Here is a 24,575-nt window from a genome sequence, read left to right on the forward strand (position 1 = left end):
AAAGCAACAAACTTGTTTCACCACATCAGGTAAACATACCGCTGAGCCCAACCAAGCTACGAAGGAGGTGTGTGACCTACGTGTTGTGTGAACCAGAAGTAAACAAACAAACAACAACAAAAAAAGCATTGAAGGAGTACTTGCTGGTTTTATTCATTAGCTGCTCCATATGACAAGAACACCAAATTGTTGATGCGGTTAGACAGCAGATAAGCCGGCCATAAGTAGGCTGGTTATAAAGCTCAACCCAATAAAAAACTGTGCAGCTCCTGTAGAGTTAAAATATTAGTTTAATTTAGTTATTGTTAAAATAAAGTCTGAAGGAGTTATTTTATCTTTTGTGCTAAGCATGTTGAGTTTACATGTTATGTGCTAAATAAATAAGGTTTCCATCACCATTGTGTCATTGGGTATTTGAATGTGTCATTACTATTCCATTATAATGCTGTTGCTGCTGCTGCTACTGGCACCTTGTGGCAATAGATTCACACTTGAAATTAGGAAATGTGCCATCAAGGACAGTAGCTCACTTCTCTTAATTTATTTGCACTTATAAATGCTGCTGCCTGCAAGCATCAATAAAAAGCTTTGCTTTATATGTCATTTTGACACTAATTTAGACAAATGGCCTAAATAAATGCTAAAAGTAAAAATGCACTCATTTCTGTCTGAACACATTCACTTTTGCTACCTTAAAAAGACACATTTCAATTAGTATGTGAATTTTAAAAAAGCATCCTAAAATATGTTACGTGCAACTTCGGCACACTCGCATTAAACTCAGTTTCACGTAACAAATATTTTTGAGAAATATCTTTTTTGCTCACACTGCAATAAAACAACAAAAGGAATTAGAAAAAAAAATTCTAACTGCTGTCCAGTAAGTATTTATTTCAAGTTGTTTCTGTTGATGTTACTTTAATCTTATATGGGTAAGATAAAATTAAACGAAATATGGCTAAACAGCCCAGCCCATTTGCCAATATCAAATGTGAAGCCCTAAAGAACTGCCAAATAAAAGTTTATTTATAAGTAACTTTATAAGTAATAAAGACATACTGGCAATCTAATTCTACTTCTACCTCTTTTGCATACACAGGTATGAAACAAACTGCATTCATAACAGTCTTGAAAAGGTCTGTAAATTATAGCCTTCTGAAACCTGCAGAAATTCAGCCATAGGCAATCTTAATAAGCTTCAATTACAGTCTGCAGGTTTTGAGCATAGCTTGTATATAAAAGATGGACGTAGCTGAGTTTCATTGCCGTTGCCATCTTAGTGTTTTTAAATCAGACAACAGACATGAGGAACTACATGGTCACACGTAAATTACACAACACGGGTTATGTTTTAAAGTTGTATGCCAACTTTAAAACACACCCTGCTTCAAGAGACCATAATTTATAAAATGCATACCGTGCTGAATTCAACAAAATCTGAGACAAGACACTGAAACCGTAAACACACCAGGAAGTGTTAATTGATGTCATGGAGCTATACAACCGGGCTTCTTTTTGCAGTCTTAGAGATTGCCCCTGCTGGCCATTTGGAAGAATGCTGGATTACAGCATTGGCTTCATTTTTCAGACCTGGAAGCTGCCTCCATTTTTATATACAGTTTATAGTTTTAAATTAAAAGTAACAACGACAATGCAAACTTTGCATACACCAAAGTAGTGATGCTTATGAAACATCACAGTGACACCACTGACTGTTCATCTTAACTTCTTCCTCATACCACGAATGTCAAGCTTTTATGGGAAAGTCAATAGAATTCATACTCTGAACACGGTGAAATTTGCAATATAACACTGTAAAAATACATACTGTTGAAGCAGTTCTCTTAAACTTAACATACACTAACTTGCTGTCTTCAAAAACAAATAGTTTAATACTACTATGAGAAAGGAAAGGACAAAGAAAGGAAGAGAAGGAACATGAATACAAAATGGTCTTAGAGCAATCTTGCTGAAGCAGGGACCATTTAGTGTAACTCGACCACTGTGACTGGAAGAATGGCCACTTAGAGAAAAAGGAAATGTAGCAATGTGAAATAAAAGAAATAAGGGCTGGTGTGGGGATAATTTTGCTGCAGTGTAATCCAAAATGAATACCCCTAAGAGAAGCAAATAAACACCAGTTTACATTCCAAATTAAGTGGATCAAATATGATGTGCATATAAGCACAACAAGCACATATGTGAGTCTCTGCTGTCTTGAAATGAGATATGAGAAGTGGGGTGCAGCTGCAGAATGGGTGGGGGGAGTGTAGTGGAGAATGGAACAGAGAGGCAGCTGCAGGATGGGGGGGTAGCGAAGAATGGAGAGCCCACTGGCAGACAGTGGAGGTAGAGGAGCACCGTGGATAATAACATGGGTTATAGGGCGTAAACAAGGTTCCACTTACACAGACTGTCTGGACAAAAAAAGATGTCCAGAGAAACAAAAAAATGTTTTTGACCCAAGTTGAGAAATTTTCCAACACATTTTTAAGATATTTTCTGACAGTGCAAATTCAATGTACTGCAGATGTATGCAGATATATGCATAGAGGCATCCAGTGACATCAGTGATTGTAAACTGTACAAATAAGCAAATAATCGAAAAGAAGAGTTGCAAATTAAATGATTTACCCTGCTTGATTCAATACTTTGTAAAAGAGTCTTTCAGCTGCCTAATTGATCAATAGATCTCTAGCATCAAGCATATTAAAATTTTTCTAGACGTAATCTTTGCAAAGGCTCCAATGTGTAGAATTACCAATCAGATGATTGGTAGTTATATGGGCAAGAAATCAGCCAATCAAACACTGTTCCTGCTTCTGCTGTTGATTTCAGTCACAGTTTCTGGTGTTTGGTAGCAGGGGCAGGATAACAGCCATCTTTAGTGTTTACATGTATTAATCCATAGATTTTATTTTTATTTTTTCAAAACTCAATGTATTTTAAACATGTACAGTCATAAGTTCAAACCAAGCATTAGAAAGGCGATTTAAGTCACTTTGAATGTGGCATGGTGGTTAGTACCAGATGGGCTGGTCTGAGTATTTCAGAAACTGCTGATCTACTGGGGTTTACTCACACAACCATCTCTGGGGATTACATGGTCCAAAAAAGAGAAAATCCCCAGTGAGCGGCAGCTCTCTGAGATAAAATGCATTTTTGATGCTAGAGGTCAGAGAATGCTCAGATTGTCTCTGAGCAAATGACAACTTGTTATAACCAAGGTATGAAGAAGAGCATTTCTGAATGCACAACACATCGAACCTTGAAACAGCAGCAGGAGACCAAACTGGGCGCCACTCCTGTCAGCTAACAACAAGAAACTAAGGCTACAATTTAAGCAGGCTCACCAAATCAGCAGCAAAGTTGATCTCAATTTCTGCTGGGACATTGGATGTTTGGGTGAGAATGTTGTGTAAACAACATGAACGCATGAATCCAACCTGCCTTGTATGAGTGGTTCGAGCTGTTAGTAGTGTAATGTTCTCTGATATTTTCTTGGTACACCTTGGATGTGAATTTCGTTGTTGGCCATGTTGATCCCTGACCCCTTTATGACCACAATGTTCTGATGGCTGCTTCCAGTGGGATAATGCACCATGTCACAAAGCTCAAATCATCTCAAAATGGTTTCTCTAACATGACAATGAGTTCACTGTTCCCCACAGTCTCCGCAGTTAACAGATCTCAGTCCAGCGGAGCTCCTTTGGGATGTGGTGGAATGGTAGTTTTCACCACGTATGTGTGGCTAACAAATCTTCTACTGTGTGAGTGTCTGTCATGTCGATATGGACCAAAACCTCTGGGGAATGAGTTGAATCTGTACCAAAACGGTTCCAGGTACTTGCAAAGTATACTTACTAAAGTATCCATTTTCACTGAATGCAATTTACACACAAACCTTCTGACATAAATGGTATCGTATCGTATCTCCACGAAGTAACATAGATTTTCTCAGTGTAAGTTAATTTTCAGAGTGACCTAAACTTAGAGTAAATGTGCAGCCCATGACCAAATATCAAAACACAAAACCCACATATATTGTGTGTTTTGGGGGCATTTATTTCACACCTTGTTTAAAGAAATGAAAACACATTAATTTTTGTTCTGTACAGAACAATACTTTGCAGGAGAGCTGCTGTTGTCACGTGAATTATGAAAAAGTACTATAAGTACCATATGCCTTTGGATCAGATTAGTGAGATTCCCTAACCTTATTCACTGCATCTACACCCTGTCACTTACAACATGCTGCTTGTAGCGCAGGAAGAATTCAGCCATCTGTTAAAGTAAAATGCAGGAGACAGGCGGACATGTGCGTTTCAGTGTGTATGTACAGTAGGTGTGTGGGGGTCTGTCCTGAACTGAACCCATTTGGGAGATAACATCATTACTCTGTGGAGCTGCCACCCCCACCGGCTAGCCTGCCGTTTCCAAGGCAATGAACAGGCCCATTCACATTCCACCTCAAATGCATTACAAGATGTGTGAGGGTTTGCTGCTGTTGCATATACCTATAGTACATGTGAGTGGTAGTGTGTGTATATATGAACAGTGTCCTCATCAGTTTGTGCTGTCCATGAGCTCCAGCGGTGAATAAGTCAATATTTCGTATCTTCTCTGTAATGTAGCATAGGTAAATACATATTTGTGTGCATCAGTGTGACAGCCAACAGGTTCACAGAGCCTCAGGGTAAAAGAAAAAACCCACAAACATACATAAACACACAAACAAATGCAATCACAGTATGATTGCTGGAATAAACAGAACAGATAGCATGTAATACATTTCTGCAACTGCCCTCTGTGCACGTCTGCGAGCTGCTGATACAGTAATCTAGAGGACATTTTACAAGCTGCCGTGCTGACACCGAGCATTTTCCACTCAAAAACATTTCAACCAGGTCTCAAATTAGCGAGGAGCCAGTCAGGAGCATATTTATTCACGTTTGTGTGCTTATGTGTGTGTGTATGCACGCGTGCAGAGCTGGCAGCTCCTGCAAGGACTCCAGGTAATGAGAACCAGGCCAACTCGGTTTGGGTAATGACTGCTGAAATATTGTGCTCCTATTATACACTTGCCTTGGAATCTTTATGATGGATTTAATTGGACAGAATGAGCAGGGGGAACATGTGTTTATGTGAATGTGTGCGTATGAGAGTGCGCGCTTCTTTTTACAGCTGTTTGGGTGGCTATTGATTACTAATTAACTGAGAGTAAATTGACAGAAACGACCTGTGGAGCCCCGCAAGGCACATTTATGCTCAGATGGGAGGGGAAAAGAAGCAAATACGATTTGAATAAAGTCCTTGTTAATATAATAAACATTGCATGAAAAGGTTCATAAAATTCATATGGTTTTAAAATTGCTGATTCACAGAAATGGGATGTGGAAATATGAAGAGGAATGCTAAACATTTACTGGTTACTGTTTCTCAATTGTGTGAGGCTGACGCGTTTCTTTAACGTATGTGAGAGTAAATAAACATCTTAGGGGTTCAGACCTTTTAAGATGTCAACCTGGACGACAAGCCAATTTATGCTTTTTTTCCCCGCTCTCCAAATCTCACTGTTAAATATGACCTATCACAATGAAAAGAGAAGCAGGAAGGAACAGATGGAAATAAAGGATTGGAGCGAAGGTTTGTCTTTGAGTGACAAATAAACCCAATGGCTGCATATGGCACAGGTCATCTTTCATTGAGCAATGGAAACATGATGTAAGGGGTGAAGGCCAGGCAGTGCATGAGTGTGTCCGTGTGTGTGTATGCGTACTGCAGAGGGAAATTTTCCAAAAATGTGCACACAGGAAGGGTGACAGGACATAATGCAACTAAATAACAATAAAAAGAGAGGGAGAAAAAATGAATCAAAATATGAGCTGGACATCCAAAGGGAAAACAGTAATCATTTAGGTCATGGCGTAGACCTGAGCAAATCTTTGACTTCGTGGCTCCATGCTTCATGGTGGGATGATAAACTTTCAATGTCCTCAACACAAAAACGTGAAAATAAAAGCCGCTGTGTTTAAAAAGAACTAGGCAGAGTGCCTGCAAAGTGATCGACCACACTAACAGGTGCAGGCCTGCTATGGGTTTGTAAGCTAATTGGAATAGCCTCTTGGGTGCAGCTGTTTCTCGAGAGAGCACATACCAAAACTATAATAATAATAATATCCTGCATTCTCTGAGATTTTTCCAGAAAGTTGACACTGAAGAGTGGTTAACAGCAATGAAAAAAATTTAACTGTAAACTTGTATCCCCATGTAATGTCTGTGTTGTGTGTGTAAGGTTGGGGGGGGGGGTCCCATTTCACTGCAGGGCAACCTGCATGTGGCGAATAAAGCTTTGATTGATTGATTGATTGATTATATTCCATAAAAATAACTCAAAAAAAGGCATTTAGTTTGTTCTGCACTCAATGTCTGTGCCAGTACACTGCCTGCATGTTCACACCACGTGAGGCAAAAACACACTATCACCTCAGCTTCCTGCAACAGCAAACATTACTCATTCATTTGTCCTTGTAGATAACACTCCTCTGTTTAGGTATATGTCTGCATACACACACAGAGGTCTTTCAAAGTATTGTTGAATATGCATTTCCTATTCACGAAATCCTTGATTTGTGTGCATATATGTGGAGTCCTCAGGAAAAGACTGAAAGCTTAGTGAGTCGATGCGAACAATATGCTATATCTGTATTTGAATGCGGTTGTGTGTCATCGCGCTCGAAATGCATGTTTGTCTTTGCATCAACTCCATCTACTCGTACATCCTCTCGATAAATGCTGTAAAATGAGAAAGTGATGACTGTTCGGCAAAAGATCAGACAGCAGGTAGAAAACAAAACAAAAAAAACAAAAAAACACACATAGCCAAGGTTGGGCAACAGCCAGGCATGCTGGGATTGATGACTCCGTGGGCAAACAGATGTCCTTCCAGAAGAACTGAGGCGAGGAATATAGTGCTTAGAGAAGAGAAATGTGTGAAAGAAAGTGAGAAAAGGAGGGAGGAAGTGATAAAAAATACACACGGGAGTTTGCGATAGCAATGTGTTTAACACTGAAAATTTCTTTCTGTGGAATGAGGGAGGGAGGAGGCATTCGGCTCATCTTTGTTATGTGTTTTGGTATTATGTTTTACACATAGACCAACATATAACCCCCAGTAAAATGACCAGCTGTCATTTGTACGCATATATAAAGATGAAACAAGACAATGTTTTGATTATGTGCCTCATATTTTCTGTCATACTTACTCTTCCACAGTGGTAGATACTCTTTTTAAATATGGTCTAAGTTTAAATAATGAGGTCAGTGTATATGGAAGTAATCCCTGTCAGGGAAAAATGCAGGCTTCAGACTGCGCTCACTGCAGTATTTCAGACACTTGTTTGATCTGTATGATATCACTGAGAAGGGATGCACTTAATATGGTCATCTTTGGTGCCCAGCCCTGAGTGTGAGCAGGGGGGTAAAATGGCTTTCAGACAGCCCATATGGAAAAGAAATAGTAAAAACTTATATGATTTACTCATGAAAGTGGCCACTTTCTCATTACTTTCATATATTGTTTTAGTAAGTATCCAAAACATACAAGTTTCATTATATAATTTCTCAAGGGATCTTATATCTGTTTTCACTCTTGTTTGCTTTTCATACAAGTTTCACACAAGACAGATACAAACTTTATAAGATTTATATATATCTTTTCCATATGGGAGTGTATGAGCTAAGAGCCTGTACCAGAGCTCCGTATTATTTTAAACTGGAGCTCTAACAGAATCCAAAAATGGTTGCTTGATGATTGAGGGGCATTTTTGCCGAAGATATTGTCATATTGACAACAGCCAACCATATTTTTCCAAACACACAAGGGAAGCTAAAGGAGTCTCAATAAGCAGTTAGCGTGAAATTAGCTAGCCATGACTAAAGCCTTAGCCGCACATACCTAGAGACCGGTCAGTGGTCCCATCACAACTTCCAGTTGCTAGGGAAAATTGTGTATTCCCTGACTGGATAGTGAGTGGTTGCTGGAGGTTGTTGGCTGTTGCTAGGTGAAATTGATCACACAGAATGAGCTGCACCAAAAATCTATTTATGATTGCTTTGGTTACTAGCAGGTAGCGTGAAGTTTTTCCAATGAAAACTTGGTTGATTATCCACTGCAATGACCACTTTTCATTTCAGTGTTAGGCTACATCTGCATCTTCCTGCCTATCTGCATAATGGGATTTGATTGGTGCTTGGAACAGCTAACTTTACTCCACCTTTAACTGCAAGTAATACCCACATTTTGTGAGAGGTAATAGCTTTTAAGCCTGGAATGCAAACATGTAAGTGGTGCCCAAGTGTACCTTTGAAACATATAAATGTGAGAAAGCTGCAAGACATTGCAAAATGTTCAGATGCTTGTTTGCTCAATTTTCAATTGAAAACCCAAGAGAGATTAACTTTTAAATGAAAAAAAAAAACTGTCTACTAATTTTCTGTTCTCCTTTAAGAGCAGTAATGCATTTACTGCTTTAATTGTCACCTATTGTACTTTCACCATTTCATTTGGTAAGTCAATTTTCTCTCGTGTTGACTCTAACAAAGGCCTCACAAGTTGGATTTCAGTTATGCAGTTTTTGTTGTTTGCTCCCTGGAACTTTTACTGATTTAGTTTGAAAAGTTCAAGCGTAGCAGTCTCTGCAGGGACCCGATTTACACAAACAGAGGAGAAAAAAAAGTGGATAAGGAAAAACTGCAGAGGATTTTAGATTCAATTTGGGTGGCAGATCTGTGTAGATGAAGCCCATGGCTATGTCCTGTGGGCCTCCCACACAGCCAGAAGCCAACTTGCTGTGTAGGAGTGAGACAGACTGATTGAAATTCGCCTCAAAGCGTCACTCTGCCCTCTGTCTGACATGCTGAGGGTAGATTCGTCCGGTTACTTTATTAGGTGAAAGAGAACAGGCTGCGCAGACTTTAATTGGACTGTTATGTACTGTTTTTCTTTGTTTTGTTTTTTTACTTAATGCATCTGCCTTTATATGTGGGATGCAGTGCAAGTTTGTGTGGTAGGAAGGTGAGAAACATGCAGGAACACACAGGAAAAAAGGATATTAAAGTGCATATTTACCAATCCTAAAAAAAAAATTTTTGCTGGTAAATTTTGCAGCTGGGCTTGACTTCACATTTTGAAATTTAAAACAGTCCATCTTTAGCTGCTGATTGTCAAGACAGTGATTCATGCTTACTCACAGAAAGGATTTTGCAACAGTTTTGTTGTAGGAAATAGTGACAGACGCTATTGTATTTTTGCAAAAAGTACCCTCAGTTATGGTGGTCATATTGCTGTACGTTGGAGCAAAGCAGAAAACCTTTTATGACTTAAAAAACAAAACTTCTGGAGCGTTTCCCCCTACAATTAGGAAGTGTAAAAAAGCAAAAATGACCCTGAGGACCTCATTTACTGTGTACCTGCTCATGCAGTGACTGGATGAAAGGCACAGCTCCTATGCTACATTCATTCTGGTCCTTCATTTCAACAGTTGGGAATAATCTACTTTCATCCGTCCAGTTTATTTATTTTCCCTCAAATGGAGAGCATAAACACCTTTTATTGAGTCGAGGGAGTTCATAGACGGCTCCTCATAAAAGTATGGTTTATATTAGAGGAGTGAGTGTGAATATAAGAGAGAAAGAGAGAGAACCATGGTGCAGACAGGGGTGCCACAGCTGATTCTGTCATAGGGTCTACTTCCTCTCCACAGGATTTCTGCTTCCTGTTGTGTTGCCATGGTGCTGCACACAAAAGAGGACAAGCTACTCTTCTCCAGGAAGCCATAAATAATTGATTGGCAAGTGGCTTAATCAGCCCTGCGGCTGCCTGGCAATTCCACAGCTAATTCCACAGCTGGCTATAAATAACTCATTACGCTAATTATGGTATGTGAGCACACAGCTAGCCTGCGAGCACAAACACAGTCAAGCGTGAGCACTGTGGGTTCAAACATGGTGTCCGTATGGCAAGTTATAAACCTCCGTCGGCAGCCGCTGCTGCTCTCGTACTGAGATGGAGGAGGAGTTGCATGGAAACTTTTTTGTCTTCCTTATGATCCCATATGAGTGAATCCTGGTCGATTGTGTTTTCTAAAGATAAACCACTCAGATCCCCCTATGCTTGACAAGGACAGTGAGTGTGATTACCTGTGACGTTGGCCTATGAGAACTCTGTAGCTCTGACAGGCATCTCCTGCTGTGACTTTGACATATCTCAATACAACTCTTATTTTGATGGAGCCTGTCTCTCAGACAGCTAGCACTGACAAGACAATCTTGATGAGGGTAAAATAGAACAGGCACTTAAGAGACCCGGAGAGAGGTCTCGTTCCTCTGGGCAAAGCATTAATGATCCTACTGTCTCTGTCTATGTCAATAGTTCTCCAGCGTCCATCTGTTTCAGTCACATACAGACTTCCCGCTAATGACAGGAAGTGTTGATACTGCACAGGAACGAACCAGTCACTGTGGTATTAAGGGCGTCATTTGAGGAAAGACTCCCAACTTCGGATGCTATTTTCCACTGAAAACTTGAGGAGAGACGCAGGACAAAAACACGCTGGGACCAACAACCATGGTGATAGGCGGATAAGGCTGAGGAGATCAAATCAAAGGGCAGCACATGCAAACACACATGCACAACCTTTTAGTACAGTTAGCTCCTGGGGGCAAAGTTGTTCTTCTTGGGGAGAGATTGAATGTTTGAAGACCCTCTATTATAACGTGCAACCACTAATGCACTAGTGTTCTTCAACAGAGTAATGAGTTCACCTACTCTCCACTATTCATCCTGCCTGTTTCTGTTCACTTACAAACTTGCAAAGTTCCAAAACTGGTACAATTTCAGGATCTCGAGGCGGAATCAGGCAGACAGTGTGCCGTGTAGTTTAATGGTCTTATTAGGTTATAGCTTTGCATTTGGCCGTGAAACACGAATGGATTCACTGAGAATGTAGAAAAGATTACATTAAAGTGGAGACTCGGCCACTAGATGACTTAACTGCTCAGTTAACACACTGATACTGTGACATTTTTGCCTGTCTGCTGACCCACTACTTTGATTCAAACTGAAACTGCTATATTACTTGTACAAACATTTGTAGTGCCAAATGGAAGAATCCTGATAAATGCATGATGTAACAGTTTATGATTATAAGCTGGTAATTATGATTAACATTTTACTAAAAAAAAAAGCCTTTATAAAAATGTCTGCACCAGCAAGTATCTGTTTTAATACAGTACTATACAAAAGTCTTGAGCCACCCCTTGTTTCCTTATATTTTTCAAGGAAAATAGGAAATAGGTGCAGTTATCTGTTAAAAGATATGCAAACATGAAAATAGAGTATACAAGGGGAAACATTTCTTGCAATTCTAACATGCTTGAAAGCATGACCAACTTTGTTCTTCAACACAGCCTGAACTCTCTTAGGCAAGCTTTGTTGTAATTTCTTTAAAAAGACTTCAGGATTAGTTCTCCAGGCTTCTTGGACATTCGATACTCAGTTGTGGATGCTGGCTGCCTTTTGCTCTATTCTCTGCCAAGATGATCCTCCACTGGCTTCAGTAATGTTGAGGTCCAGGCTCAGAGGAGGCCAATCCACGACTGATTGTGTGCTTTTAATTTTTCTTCAGTGTCATGCTAAAAAATGATGTTGTTGCCAATCAGTGTTGACCTCCTCTGTACACATTGACAATAATTTGCAACAACAATTAAAAATTTGGTTTGCCACTGTCTTTCGGTCCAGTTCTTGTGTAATTTGGCATATTCATTCTATCTATCTGTCTATGAATACATGCAAAACATATTTTTATGCCTCTTGCACATAACTATAGTAATATTTTGTGGTCTCTGGGGACTATTGTATGACATGCAGCTCACTACCCAGTCTGAGTGTGCCCTGTGTCCTCTGCTAAACAGTCAGCTGGGGGTTCAGCTTCCACTGCAGACCCAACTTTGGCAACCGTTACCGTAGTTTCAAACTGAAAATCAATTTGCAGTAAGTACACCTCAACAGGTCAACAGGTCCTCTGTTGTACTAATTTAAATTGCAAAGTATCCCAAAGCTGGGGCCATCACCAGAGTCGCTGATACCGTGACCAGAATCAGGATTGCTTTTATCTGAAACGTGTTAATGATATGTGAGAAACGACAGCCATGTGCCCATCATTTAATGCAAGAAAGAAAAATGACCCTGAATATTTTCAAAAACATCTATCGCAAGGCCTCTTTTTAAATGATCAAACTATTCTGCTATTGTCAGTCCTTATAAATGACACCAGGAGTATTGAGACAGTACAAATAAATCAGGGTGACACATAATGTGCGTCAGGAAATATAAATGTGTTCTATAAATAGACTTGTGCTCAATATGCGGTGCATGCAAATAATTATGCAAGACTTTATTTTGTTAGAACCCCAAGGAGAAACATGCCCCTGATGTAACATGTGAGTAAAAATAAACTATCGAGGCACGAGCCAGCCTAAAGGGTTAACCACTGGGGATACATTAATGTACATGACTGCACTCATCTCAGAAGTCTCTCCTGCTTGGACTCTTCGGACCATAAAAGTCATTTTGTAAGGAGTTTTTTTTTTCTTTTAAAAAGGCCATTTGATGTTTATCAAAAGGAGTACAAAAGAGCTTGAGGGTTAAGGGAGCTGTAAGGGGGATGGTCAAAAATAACCAGCAAAGAAGGGAGGGTGACATGGGTAGCATTATTTCCTTTTCCTGAGGTCAGTGCCAAATATGGTCATGGAGCTAGAAATAGGCATCTTCCAGCTCTTTGGAGAGACTGTACCATCAGTCATTTGGGTTGAGGTGCATTAGAAACATACTGTATTCCACTCCAGGAGAGAGTCATTTCAACCCTGGGCAAATTGCTGCAAGAGAGAGGGGTCCAAACTGTGGCTCAAAACATGAGGCTGTGCATCTTCACCTGGCATCACCGAGTCCTTCCCCTGGGTGCATATCAGCAGAGAAGAAGAAGAAGTAGAAGATGAAGAAGAAGAAAAAGTAGTAGAAGAAGAAGGGTTCACTGATGGTAGGGGATGGTTCAGAAGCAAAACCTCAATATTTACTAATATCAGGTAGTAAAAACATTAATGCAGGGACAAGAAACTGCTCACACAGCATGTACACACACACGTGCATTAACCCTCCTGACCTTTCTCCCAAGTAACAGTTGTGTTCCTTCAGGACTCACGACAGGCTACGTGTGCATTTGTGTGCTTTTCTGCATGTGTGTGCGTGGGTTTGTATGACGTAACATAAGCCCTCGCTATGCTCAGATTCTGCACAGCTGGGCTTCTCGGTATTCCAGATTACAATACGTCACTACTTTGCTCTGAGCCCTCCTCTCCTGCCCAGCGCACGCTCCAGTACACTCACATCTACTTTCAACACATGCATGCTGACACAAACCAACTCCAATGATGTCAGTGAATTCGCTCCTCTTTTTGCCTCTCACTCTCTCTCTTCCTCCATCTGCCTCCCCATCTCAGTCTCCCTATCATGCATACAAATTTGTTTACCCTTACTCTTGTTAGTTAGGCTCTGCATATTTACCCAATTTCCCCTTTTCCCTTTTTATTTCATCTCAGATCTTTTTTAAATATTTTTTTTAAACAGGCCCTCTGTCTCTTTTTCACTCACCCACACAGACTGCATCAAGGCTTGCCAGGAGGCAGCAAAACCACTGACCAGATGTGTAAGTTATTTACAACAAAGCACATCTTGGGAAGGAAAAATACTTAAAATCCAACTAAATTCTTTATTTTAGGAAAAAGAAAGAAATAAAAAAAAAATCCCCACACATTTTCCTCTCAGGAATTTTCCAAAATAAATCAGTGAGCAACCTTGATTTTTCCATCAACATCGAAGACTGTATTTACATTCAGTATGAGACATACTGATGAGCATGAAGCCCAAAATAGCCCTTATCATTCTCTATATGCATGAGACTAGAGATCATAAGAATTGAAAGGTCTTGAAGAATTTTAGAGATAATTGTGCATTTTGTGCATGACCTACACTCAAAAAAGTCAACTAAGGCAGTTGTTTGATTAATTCAATAGACATTTGTCTATTTAACATGAACATATTGAGTTTAGGTTTTTAAATCATTATCAGTTGTTGGTTTAACATAAAATAACAAAAAGTTTAATGAACTATATTTGCATTCTTCAGTTCAACTAAATGTAATTATTTTAAATCAACAACTCTAAAACCGATGCCTAGTGCGCATGCTCAAACTTCCCAGAAGTGAAGAGGCGGGAACGCGGAGAAAGTTATATGTGTACAGTGGACTGCCATTTCCCTCTGCGGAATCTTCCACAATACAGGTAAGTAATAAATAACTCAAAATATCTTAGTCAAACGAAGTTGTTCTGTCTGTTAATTGTTTAACAATGTTTTTAATTCCAAATGTGTAAGTTGTCATTAGACAGCGGGAGTAGAGCAAATATAGTGAAAATCTGTTATTAGACGGTGCCAATCGGTACCGTCTAATACCTGATTTCTAATCCGCTCTGGGTATATTTATACTATTATTAGCATTTCCACTTCATTGTTTTTCTTTTTTTTTTACCCGTTTTTGCAGTTAGTCTTATAGTGTTTTTAGCGGTTATTGATATGTTTAATTCAATATTTAACACGTTTGTAATTTACTTTCAAAGTAAATGAAGTTAGCTAAAGCTAGTATGGTTGTCTCATTGAACTTCTACCTAGCTCTGTTAGCATTCACTTTGGTTTTAAATGACGGTTATTGCAAGACATGGTCTTTGTTCACTTTTTTTATTATCATTTGCATTTTTTCTTTCTTTCTTTCTCCTTTTATTTTAAGCATTTGGCCTCTCGCAGTAATGCAAGTTAAACTAGCATGCGCGAGTTGCTAAATATTAGCTGTGTCCAAATTCAGGGGCTGCATCCTTCGAATTGACTTGAACGCTAGTGCATGGGAAAAAGAGCATAAACACCAGGTCAGAGGAAGGCAATGGCGGATAGTTATGAAAATTGCCTGTCAGACCTTTACCGCAACTACCAGCATCTTTATTGCATAGTGTGAAACACTGCTATTATATTTGGCAACAGATTGGATATTTATCTGTGAATTTTATATTGCAAGAGGTATTTATATGTATTTGTATTTTTTTTTATACATGTGCAACAAAGTAAAAAAAAAAAATCCACTGTGGAATTTTTATAAAATAATTGTGTCTGTTTTCTTTACCATAGTAACACCACAAAGAAAGCTGACCCCTTTTTCTGATTGTTTGTGCCTCCTCATGGTAAGCCTTTTACCATCATATATTTTTTATGATAGTTTTATGATTTAATCAAAGTGAAAAAAAGGTGCCAATAAAACCATCCTTAAAACTGCTTTTCTTTTTTTCTTTCAGTGACTTGTATGTGGCAGTGCAAGCGTTGTTCCATCAGAGAGAGTAGTAGGTACAAATTATTGAAACACTGTACAGGGCTCGCAAAATCGCTAGCCCGACGTCCCGGGGCTAGCGATTTTTCCAGTCGGGCTACCAAAATCTATCTCTGCCCTGCCCGTTGGGCTGTCATAGGAAGGAAAAATATATGTCAATGCTTCTGCATTCTTTCGGAAATGTAGCTGGGTAATTATGTCATTGGCATCGGTGAGCCACTGTCAAAATGTGACATATTGAAATCGCGTTTGAATTCGCGCTTGTTTTTTGCTTTCACTTTGCAATCGCGCGAACTGTGTATAGAGAGTGACAGTATTGATTGGTGAGTGATGATAATTTGTGCACCAATTCCTCTGACATCGTCTTATCAATCGTTAACATTTGTTAAACATGTGAGAGGTTGATCGCGCAGAGAATCGCTGAGCGTTATGTGAGTGCGTGTGTAAAAGCAGCAGGATATATATTTTAGTTCTGCTGAGCCAAATAAGACAGGTCAGGGTGAAGAAGTGACAGCCAAAGAAAAGCTTACCACAAAACGGAAAAGTTATGACAAATCAGACTATAAGGCAAAAAGAAAGTGCAGCTTTATGGTTTCATGGACAAAAGAATTTCTGTGGCTGCAACATGACAAGCTAAATAATAACCAGGGGTGCACATAAGTGGTCCGCAGGTGCGTATTTGCTGTCAAAATAAAAAACGCACACAAGATAAGAAGTTGCAACGTGTGTTTGCATACATAAGATTTTCTGGAGGAGGACAGACATTTGTTTAGAACTTTTAAAGATGTCGAAGAAGCTCCTTTAAGCAATTACTGTGGTTTTCCTCCACCTCCAAAGAAATGTCAGAAGGAGTCCAAACCACAAAAGAAGCGTGTATTCTCGGAAAAGTGGTTGCAGGAGGTGAGCTGGCTTCAAACAAATGATGAACGCACAGAGATGTGGTGCGGAATGTGCCGTGAAAATCCCACTCTAGCGGACAAAAACAGTGCTTTTTATATGGATGCAAACGCACGTTGCAACTTCTTATCTGTTGCGCGTCTTTTATTTTGACAGCGAATGCGCACATGTGGACCACTAATGTGTACCCGTGTAAATAACATAATGTTCTGCCGGGTGTGTTGTTGGTTTTCCCTCGATTTCTGAGTCGACAAGCGCCTTTGTTACTGGGACCAGTAATTTTAAGAAAGGCCCCCATTAGAAATGGATTATTGCTCAGTCTGCAATATCTTTCCCAGAACAAACACCAATTGCAAATAATATACTAAAAATAAACCTGAAAAATCTGTTTAGAACAGCATACTGTGTTGCAAAGAGTGAACTACCACTGGTGCAATTTAGCAGTCTTTGCAAACTTCAAAAAGCAAATGGCCTAGATCTTGGTTCCACTTGCCTCTTACTTATGACTTTAGTGGAAATTTCAAATTCAGGATCTGACACAGACTGATTCATGTCCTACACAGACAGCACTGATGTCTGCATGGTCTTCTAAAAGCAGCTTTAGTCAGCTTAGATGTGAAGTGAGTGAAATATACAGTTGAGTTTTTAATAATAATAATGGATTGGATTTATATAGCGCTTTTCAAGGCACCCAAAGCGCTTTACAATACCACTATTCATTCACTCTCACATTCACACACTGGTGGAGGCAGCTACAGTTGTAGCCACAGCTGCCCTGGGGCAGACTGACAGAAGCGAGGCTGCCATATCGCGCCATCGGCCCCTCTGGCCAACACCAGTAGGCAAGTAGGGTAAAGTGTCTTGCCCAGGGACACAACGACCAGGACAGAGAGCCCAGGGATCGAACCGGCGACCTTCCGGTTACAGATGCGATTCCCAACCCCCTGAGCCACGGTCGCCCAAATGTATTTGTTTTCTATTGCAGATTGACAAGGAGTTTCTGCGAATCACCACAAAGCCTCTGCTATCTACTTTCTTTGCCGAGCTTGACCAATACGCGCCACGCTTAATGGAAATCTTTCTGACCAAAGGAAGGACGCGTGGAAAGAAAATAAGAGGTCTCATGCTTGCCATCTCCAAGGTTTGTATTAGGATTGAGTTGACTTTGTCATAGGCAGCAAAAATAACTTTTATTTGGAGATGAAGTTGTCAATTTTGTTTCGGCTTAACAAGTGGTACATGCCAGGTTCTAACCTAAAGAATAATTATGCAAGTTAACTGATTACCCTAGCTTTAAGAAAAACAGACTGGTTTTGGCTCATATTATCTCCTCCTCCTCTCCAGCATGATAACATCCATACCAGACGAGCATGCATCTTGAAGTCTTTGTGCATCCACCTAAACGAAGACTATGAGAAGTTACTAAAGGAGTATTTGGTGAGTCATTGTGACAGCATGTTGTCTGTAACATTCTCATACAAATTGTGACGTTGCCTCAAATGCAAATCATTAAAATTAAAATTTTGAGATTAGCAACAAGACACCTGGTATTGGGGAAAGGATGTCTTGAATACCAAACAGTATTAAGCGTTGCAATAAAGAATTTCTGGAATTTGGTATTGGAAGGAAAGAAATTTATGCATACTTAAACTTGATACACAAACATACAATGCATTTAACATGCATCAAGACAATATTGCTTTTGAATCTGTACTTGGATTAAAACAAGTCCTGTTGTTTTTTCATTGCTATGGTCATCAGTATTTGTAAATAGAAATGTCTATGAACTTTGAGCTGTTTAGTACTAACACTTCTATACCTGTTTTATTTTAGCAGCTGAGTTAGCCTTTTCTCGAGTCCTGTCCCCCTAAGTTACTCTTGCTACGTCCGACAAACAAATGGTTTCCTCTGCGCACCAATGGGTACCCGAATGTGCGAGCAGACATGCTTCATAATGTTCGGTACATTTACCTGGGAGTGGGGCCATACACACTGTTTAATCCATTCACGTTGTTTTTGACTTTGTGAATGGAAAGAACGCAACTCCTCCAGACACAATCTCTCGGAGTATCGGTGGGCACACCGCTTCTCCATCTTGCTTGAGGTTAATGTTTGTCAGACACAGTAACGGTTGCTATAATGTGTATTTGGACAATGGCCCTTTCGGGGGAGGGGCCGGTGAGAGGTCAATTATGCCACCTCTTTTGACATGAGAGGTGTATTTTATAATTTATGTATTGGAGTAATTACTAACAACTACTTTAGTGGTGTAATTTTCTGTTTATTACTTTGACTACTTGGATTTTTATGAACAGCATAGAAACAGTTGTTTAAACAATCTCTTAAATTTTACTTTGTTGTCTTATATTTTTTCATGTAGGATACAGACAGCGAGGCAAAAAGCTGCATGGAGCAAACTGTGATGGGGGTGTACGTCATCCAGAAGGAGGGTGCTGAACCTGAAGATGACCCAGAGGACGTTGGTGTCCTGATTGAGGGTGTGGAGGCTAACACTGATTTGGGTAACATTGCACAAGCATGTGCTCTGTTGTTTGGACTCATATACTGTTTGAACCTGAGCTACCCACCAGAACTTAAATGCACCTTTGAAGTCCTCCAGAAGATACTTTTAAATCTTGATGGACAAAAGCTGTCTTCAAAGGTACAGTTTCTGAAAAACAAGCTTATGGGGTGAGAGCACTTGAAGATGACTGATAGGTCTTGAATGGTTCATTGGTGCAATGGTGATTTCCAATATATAATGTTAATATTTGAGTTGTTTATATTTTTTTCTTTCATTTAAATTTTTTTTTTTTTTTAAGTTTTTGGATTCTCTCTGTTGGGCAATTCACCTTTTATACAGCACTGCAGATGATTTTTGTTTGTCCTTATATAGATGGCTCAAAATGGATCAGAAGTACTGACAGAAGTACTATGTTGTGTTTATGTGTCAAGGGCCTGTAAAGTTTAAGACCACTGCCACCTGTTAAGTTCACTGTATTATTGTGTCCATTTTACTTGCTAGCATGTTTTAAAACACAGCAAAACTATATTGCTAGCTGTGGAGGACTGCAACCAAAATTAAAAAAATAAATACAGAAATATAAAAATTGGTCAAACTAATAATTATTTCAATGAGATACACCAAACAAATATAGATTTTCATCACCTATGGATTTTTTTGTTGTTGTTGTATTGCCCCCAAATTATTTCTAATTATTTTATTTTAATTTTCCAAATTCACACAATTCTATTTTGTCACATGTTTTAACTTGCCAAGTGGGAGATGTATTTTTATCTTTTAGTTTAATTTTTTAAAATGCAGTCGATATATTGAGCAAATTTTGCATCTGTTTTTAGTTGTGGAAGCTTTGGTTCCAACATATTACCTATGTAAATAAGTATTCTAACGTTTTACCTTTTGAAGTGGCATAATGCTTGCAGGTGTACAAAAATGGTAAGCTTTTATATTGTCCACTAAATCCAGTTAATAAAGATAATGTTATCATAATCTGATTGTGACTTTTTTTGTAAAGTAGTGGGTTTCTAAATGTGTAACAAATGTAAACAAATCTAATTGAAATAATTTGGTTGAAATGAGTGAAATCATTGCCTTGATTAACAAAGTAGTTGTTGAAACAACAAGATTTAATTCTGTTTTCCTAAACTTTTTAAATTGTGTAGAATGAATTAAAACAAATTTCACTCTACATACTTAAATAAATCACTTCAAATCAATGTAAGTATAGTATGTTGATCCAACGTAATCTGATTACATTAAACCACCAAATGCTAAATGTGTTGGTTTGACATGATCGAAAAGGGTTTATTGTACGTGGTTAAATTGTGTGCAAAAAGGGTGCCATGATTAAATTGTGTTCATCCAACAACAGATTTTTTTGAGTGTACACTCATAAAGATATTGCTCTGTAGTGGCTCAGTATTTATTGTTTTCAGTTTTTGCCAGTGCAGTAATTGCTATGATTTCTTCAGAAAGTGAGTGGTTATCTCAACATCAACATCAATGTCAATATCAACTTCAGTCAATGGGAAATTGGCAAGTTTAGAGCTCTGTGTCTAACATGTATGGTGGTTAACTGTGCTGGTTTTATTAGCCCATTTTCAGTTTTTATTGGCAAAAAAGTCAAATTTGAAATACATTATATACTCGTTTTTAATCTATAAAGCATAATATTTGCAGACATATATTTTTCATATGATTAAATTGCATTTGCAACAATTAGTAATAAAAGCATTGAAATACAGTGTGTATTATGTGCACCCTGTATTCTGCAGGTGTAGCTGCTGCAGCCTGCAGCAAAGTTTACAACAAGTTGCCAAATTTGAAGAGCAAACTATGTCAGCAGTAAATGTGCACACAAAAAGCTTTGGTTTGTCCTTAAGTATAGTGCGCTGTTGCTGTGTGAAACAAACTAGAATGGGGGTGCAGGTGAACAGATCAGTTTTCTTCTTGTGTAAGCTTTTTGAACAGGTGGTTTGAGGAGGCCCCAGATAAACAGGGATAGACACCAGTAAGACCACCATTTGCTAGTGAAAAATGTGTATTCCCTGGCCAGCTGGTGAGTGGTTGCTGGAGGTTGCCTGCTGTAACAGCAGTGCTGTTGCTGGGTGAAACTGGCCACAAAAAGGTATAGGGTGCTGCACTCTAATACATCCTTGCAATTGTTTGGTTGCTAGCAAACAATCTAGCCATGCTAGCCATGCTAGTTATGGTTGTCCACATACACACTCATAAACTACTTTCTAAACCATAGTGAAACTGAGAAAAGTGTGACATAAACCAAAAAGAGAGACTGTTCACCAGTTGTGAATAGCTGCACCACTTTCAAAATGTGTTAGCACAGCATTTACTTTGAAGGCAAGCATTGACTCCGGGCGATCGTGGCTCAAGAGTTGGGAGTTTGCCTTGTAATCGGAAAGGTTGCCGGTTCGAGCCCCGGCTTAGACAGTCTCGGTCGTTGTGTCCTTGGGCAAGACACTTCACCCGTTGCCTACTGGTGGTGGTCAGAGGGCCCGGTGGCGCTAGTGTCCGGCAGTCTCGCCTCTGTCAGTGCGCCCCAGGGCGGCTGTGGCTACAGTGTAGCTTGCCATCACCAGTGTGTGAACGTGTGTGTGAATGGGTGGATGACTGGTTGTGTAAAGCGCTTTGGGGTCCTTAGGGACTAGAAAAGCGCTATATAAATACAGGCCATTTACCATTCTCTATCTCTGGTTTGTGTTACACTATTTCCAAGTTTCAACTAATCCTGCTCAGTGGTTAGTTAGCAAACATTTGCAAATAAGTCAGCATCTTGAACGCAAACTTTGTGGCAGTTTGACTGTCTTTTCCTAACAACCTAACATCCTAAGAGAGTTGCTTTCTGGTCTCCAGGCCTGTGTAACTGAGGCCTTAAGCACAGAGCGTTGGTCATGTCTAGGAAAATCTTTCACTGCGTCTAAGTTTACTGTCATATCACCATTTTTGTTCAGAAAAATCGAGGATGACTGGATTGAAACTTACAACTGATTTTATTCACACAAGCTGCTAATTGATTTTAACTCTTCACTCAGTTAAATAAGTGAAATGCCTGCACTGTCGAGCCCTGCCCTGCCATCACTGCCTTCCTGCATTGTTTTCCCTGTCACTAAGAACTTTAAGAATGCCCTTCTTTCTGTTAGAAACCTCATACTTTCCAGTTTCCTGTAAGAACGGGGCCGAAGCTGGAAATTCCACATGCCTAGCAGAGTTTTTTTTATTGCCCCCATGACACCAACTAACTTTACTTTCATTGACACTTTGGGCTAAGTTCATTTTCACCTGGATCCTCTCCTATTACATGCATCCACCTTTCAGAGTTGTGTTACAAGGCATAATTAGCTATTAAACCTGGATTTTTTAGTAGCTTTGTAAAAAAACAAAAAACTACAAAAATAAAAAATAAAACCTGAACCTCCTCCCATTATGAACCCAACCTGTTACTCTGGTACCACCAAGAAAAGGACTTAAATGAATGACTTGAGGCTCAAAATGCAGAAAAACAAGTTCAATTGTTTCATGTTCGTTTTCTTTCTCCCGTTTGGTCCACGTTAGAGTTGGAATCAGATTTAAAGTTTGATTGATTTAGAAACAAAAACCCATCTTTGTGATGAAGATTGAAGGTTTACTGATTTCACTTTACTGTCTACACACCTTGATCACACACTATTTGGCCCTATGCTAGCTACGCCAACTCAAATGCACTGTGATATATTTACAACCGCGGCCTCAAGGGAAAATTTTTTGACACATTTAGTGTTACAATAACTAGCCTTATCACCCCACTGACGTGTACACAATCATCCACTCAACCAAGGAGCTTTTAGAAATGATGATGTGGCTGAAGGGTTCTGCTTCTCAGATGGTTCATGTTTTTTGAGTTTGCTTTTCATTTTCACATGAATCATCACCTGAGAGCAACAATCATGTTGCCAAATATAAAAAACAGGACCACAAAAAACACATTTACTGGCCTTCAAATGGCCCAAACTGCTTTTCTTTTGCACTGCAACATAAATAACAGCATTTAATCACAATTATGTTATTTCTTTCACACTTTCTTTCCCTCAACTAAATCCTGTGAGATTAGACCAGGGAGGGGAGAAAAGTGGAACAAAACAAAAAGGAAGGTGATGAAAGAAAAGGTGGGGTGAGCAACATGTGAGAAGCACTCATATTAAAAAAAAAAGACACTGACAGGAACATACCCACAAACACAAGCGGACTTGTTGGCTAAGCTGTGCAGCAAGCCAGAGAATGGGATGATAGTGGACTGCAGAGGGTTTGATAGAGGCATTTGTGGGAGTCGCACACAGATGAGGACATGCATCTGTGAGTATTGCACTCAGTCATGGTATGGAATGCTACAGACTGGCAGAAAAACACACAAGTGCAACCCCCCCACACACACACACACAAACACACTCACTCACACACACAGAAAGATCCTACACCATCAGACACAGCAGGATTAGACCCTCCCCTCTCTCTCTTTCACAAACACACACAGACACAGTGCAACGCTCTACAAGCTTCTAACAGTTTTCAATGCATCATGAGATTCATGAGCATCAGAGCATGATGTCATCTTTTTTTAATACCACAGTACATAAAGCAAGAAGGCACGCATACACACAGACTAAGACTATTAATAACGCACCACGTTTAATCTGGACTTGATTTAAACAAGTGAGGCAGTAATCAAAACTAAATAATTCTTCACATTTGTGATCAAAAGCAAGCCAATCAACATTTTTAATCTTATAACACCTCCATATTTTAACACCAAAGCCAAACTATTTTTTTAAATCAACTAATTTGAAACCTTTTCTTTCAACTACATCTCAAACTATCATGAATATCACCGCTCAATTGGCACCACATCATTCACACTCCACATAATGAACCTTATTACTCCAAAATTATATTGCGGAAAAAATGTAAAAGTAAATAAAGGAGCAGAAAGCAAATGACATTAGACATATGCTCATTACTCTGCTGCGAAAAGGCATTCTGGGGAATTTTCCACATGATCCATTAGAAAATGGTAAAATGAAATCATGAAAGATGTTTGTTGTTGAAGTTTTCTACCTTTGGACTGGTATTTATTTAACTTTTCTACTCTAGCACTCAAATCCTTATTTATCCATTCACATGCTATGCTTTAGTCTATGCTTTTAAACACTTTCTATCTTTCACACACACTCATGGTGCCATTGGGGTCAATTTTGAGTTCAGCGTCTTGCCAAACGACACTTTGACCATTGTTAAACTGTCTGACCGTGTGTCACCTCCTAAATGATGGACAGCCAGTCTACCTTTTGAGCCAAACTAAGGCTTTAAAACATTTCTTGGGAATTACATTGCTCATGATCAAAAATATGTTTTGCAGTCTAACACAGGGGACCTTCATGTGATTCTGTGCTGTTAACAGTGAGCTCCTGTTTTAATTTAACCCCACTTTTATGCTATATCCTGTACACTGGAATTTTTATTGGAAGGGTGGTCTTGCATTTGGTATACAGACCACTTAACAGTTTATGTGCAAAAGTCCATGTAAGATACTGACAGGCATAGATCTGCAACCTCAGTTTTCATCCACTGCTGTTTGTCACGTTCACAGGCACCAAAAACTGTTGTTCCTCCAATGGCCACTT

At 39.3% G+C, this 24,575-nt stretch overlaps 1 protein-coding gene across 2 annotated transcripts; it reads left to right on the forward strand.

The window, feature by feature from the left end:
- The first annotated feature begins 14,237 nt into the window (after positions 1-14,237).
- LOC120735744 lies at positions 14,238-20,285 on the forward strand. Of its 2 annotated transcripts, XM_040035370.1 has the most exons (5): positions 14,238-14,397; positions 15,290-15,342; positions 17,368-17,523; positions 17,727-17,819; positions 18,763-20,285. In XM_040035370.1, exons 2-5 carry the CDS (start codon positions 15,340-15,342, stop codon positions 19,075-19,077), a joined length of 567 nt encoding a protein of 188 aa, XP_039891304.1. In that variant the 5' UTR covers positions 14,238-14,397; positions 15,290-15,339; the 3' UTR covers positions 19,078-20,285. The 2 variants fall into 2 exon arrangements, with proteins under 2 accessions (XP_039891304.1, XP_039891303.1); XM_040035369.1 differs by lacking the exon at positions 14,238-14,397 and having other exon boundaries at positions 14,728-15,342.
- The last annotated feature ends 4,290 nt before the right edge of the window (positions 20,286-24,575 follow it).

This window comes from Simochromis diagramma, unplaced genomic scaffold (assembly GCF_900408965.1).
Source record: "Simochromis diagramma unplaced genomic scaffold, fSimDia1.1 OVJJ01000816.1, whole genome shotgun sequence".
NCBI lineage: Eukaryota > Metazoa > Chordata > Actinopteri > Cichliformes > Cichlidae > Simochromis > Simochromis diagramma.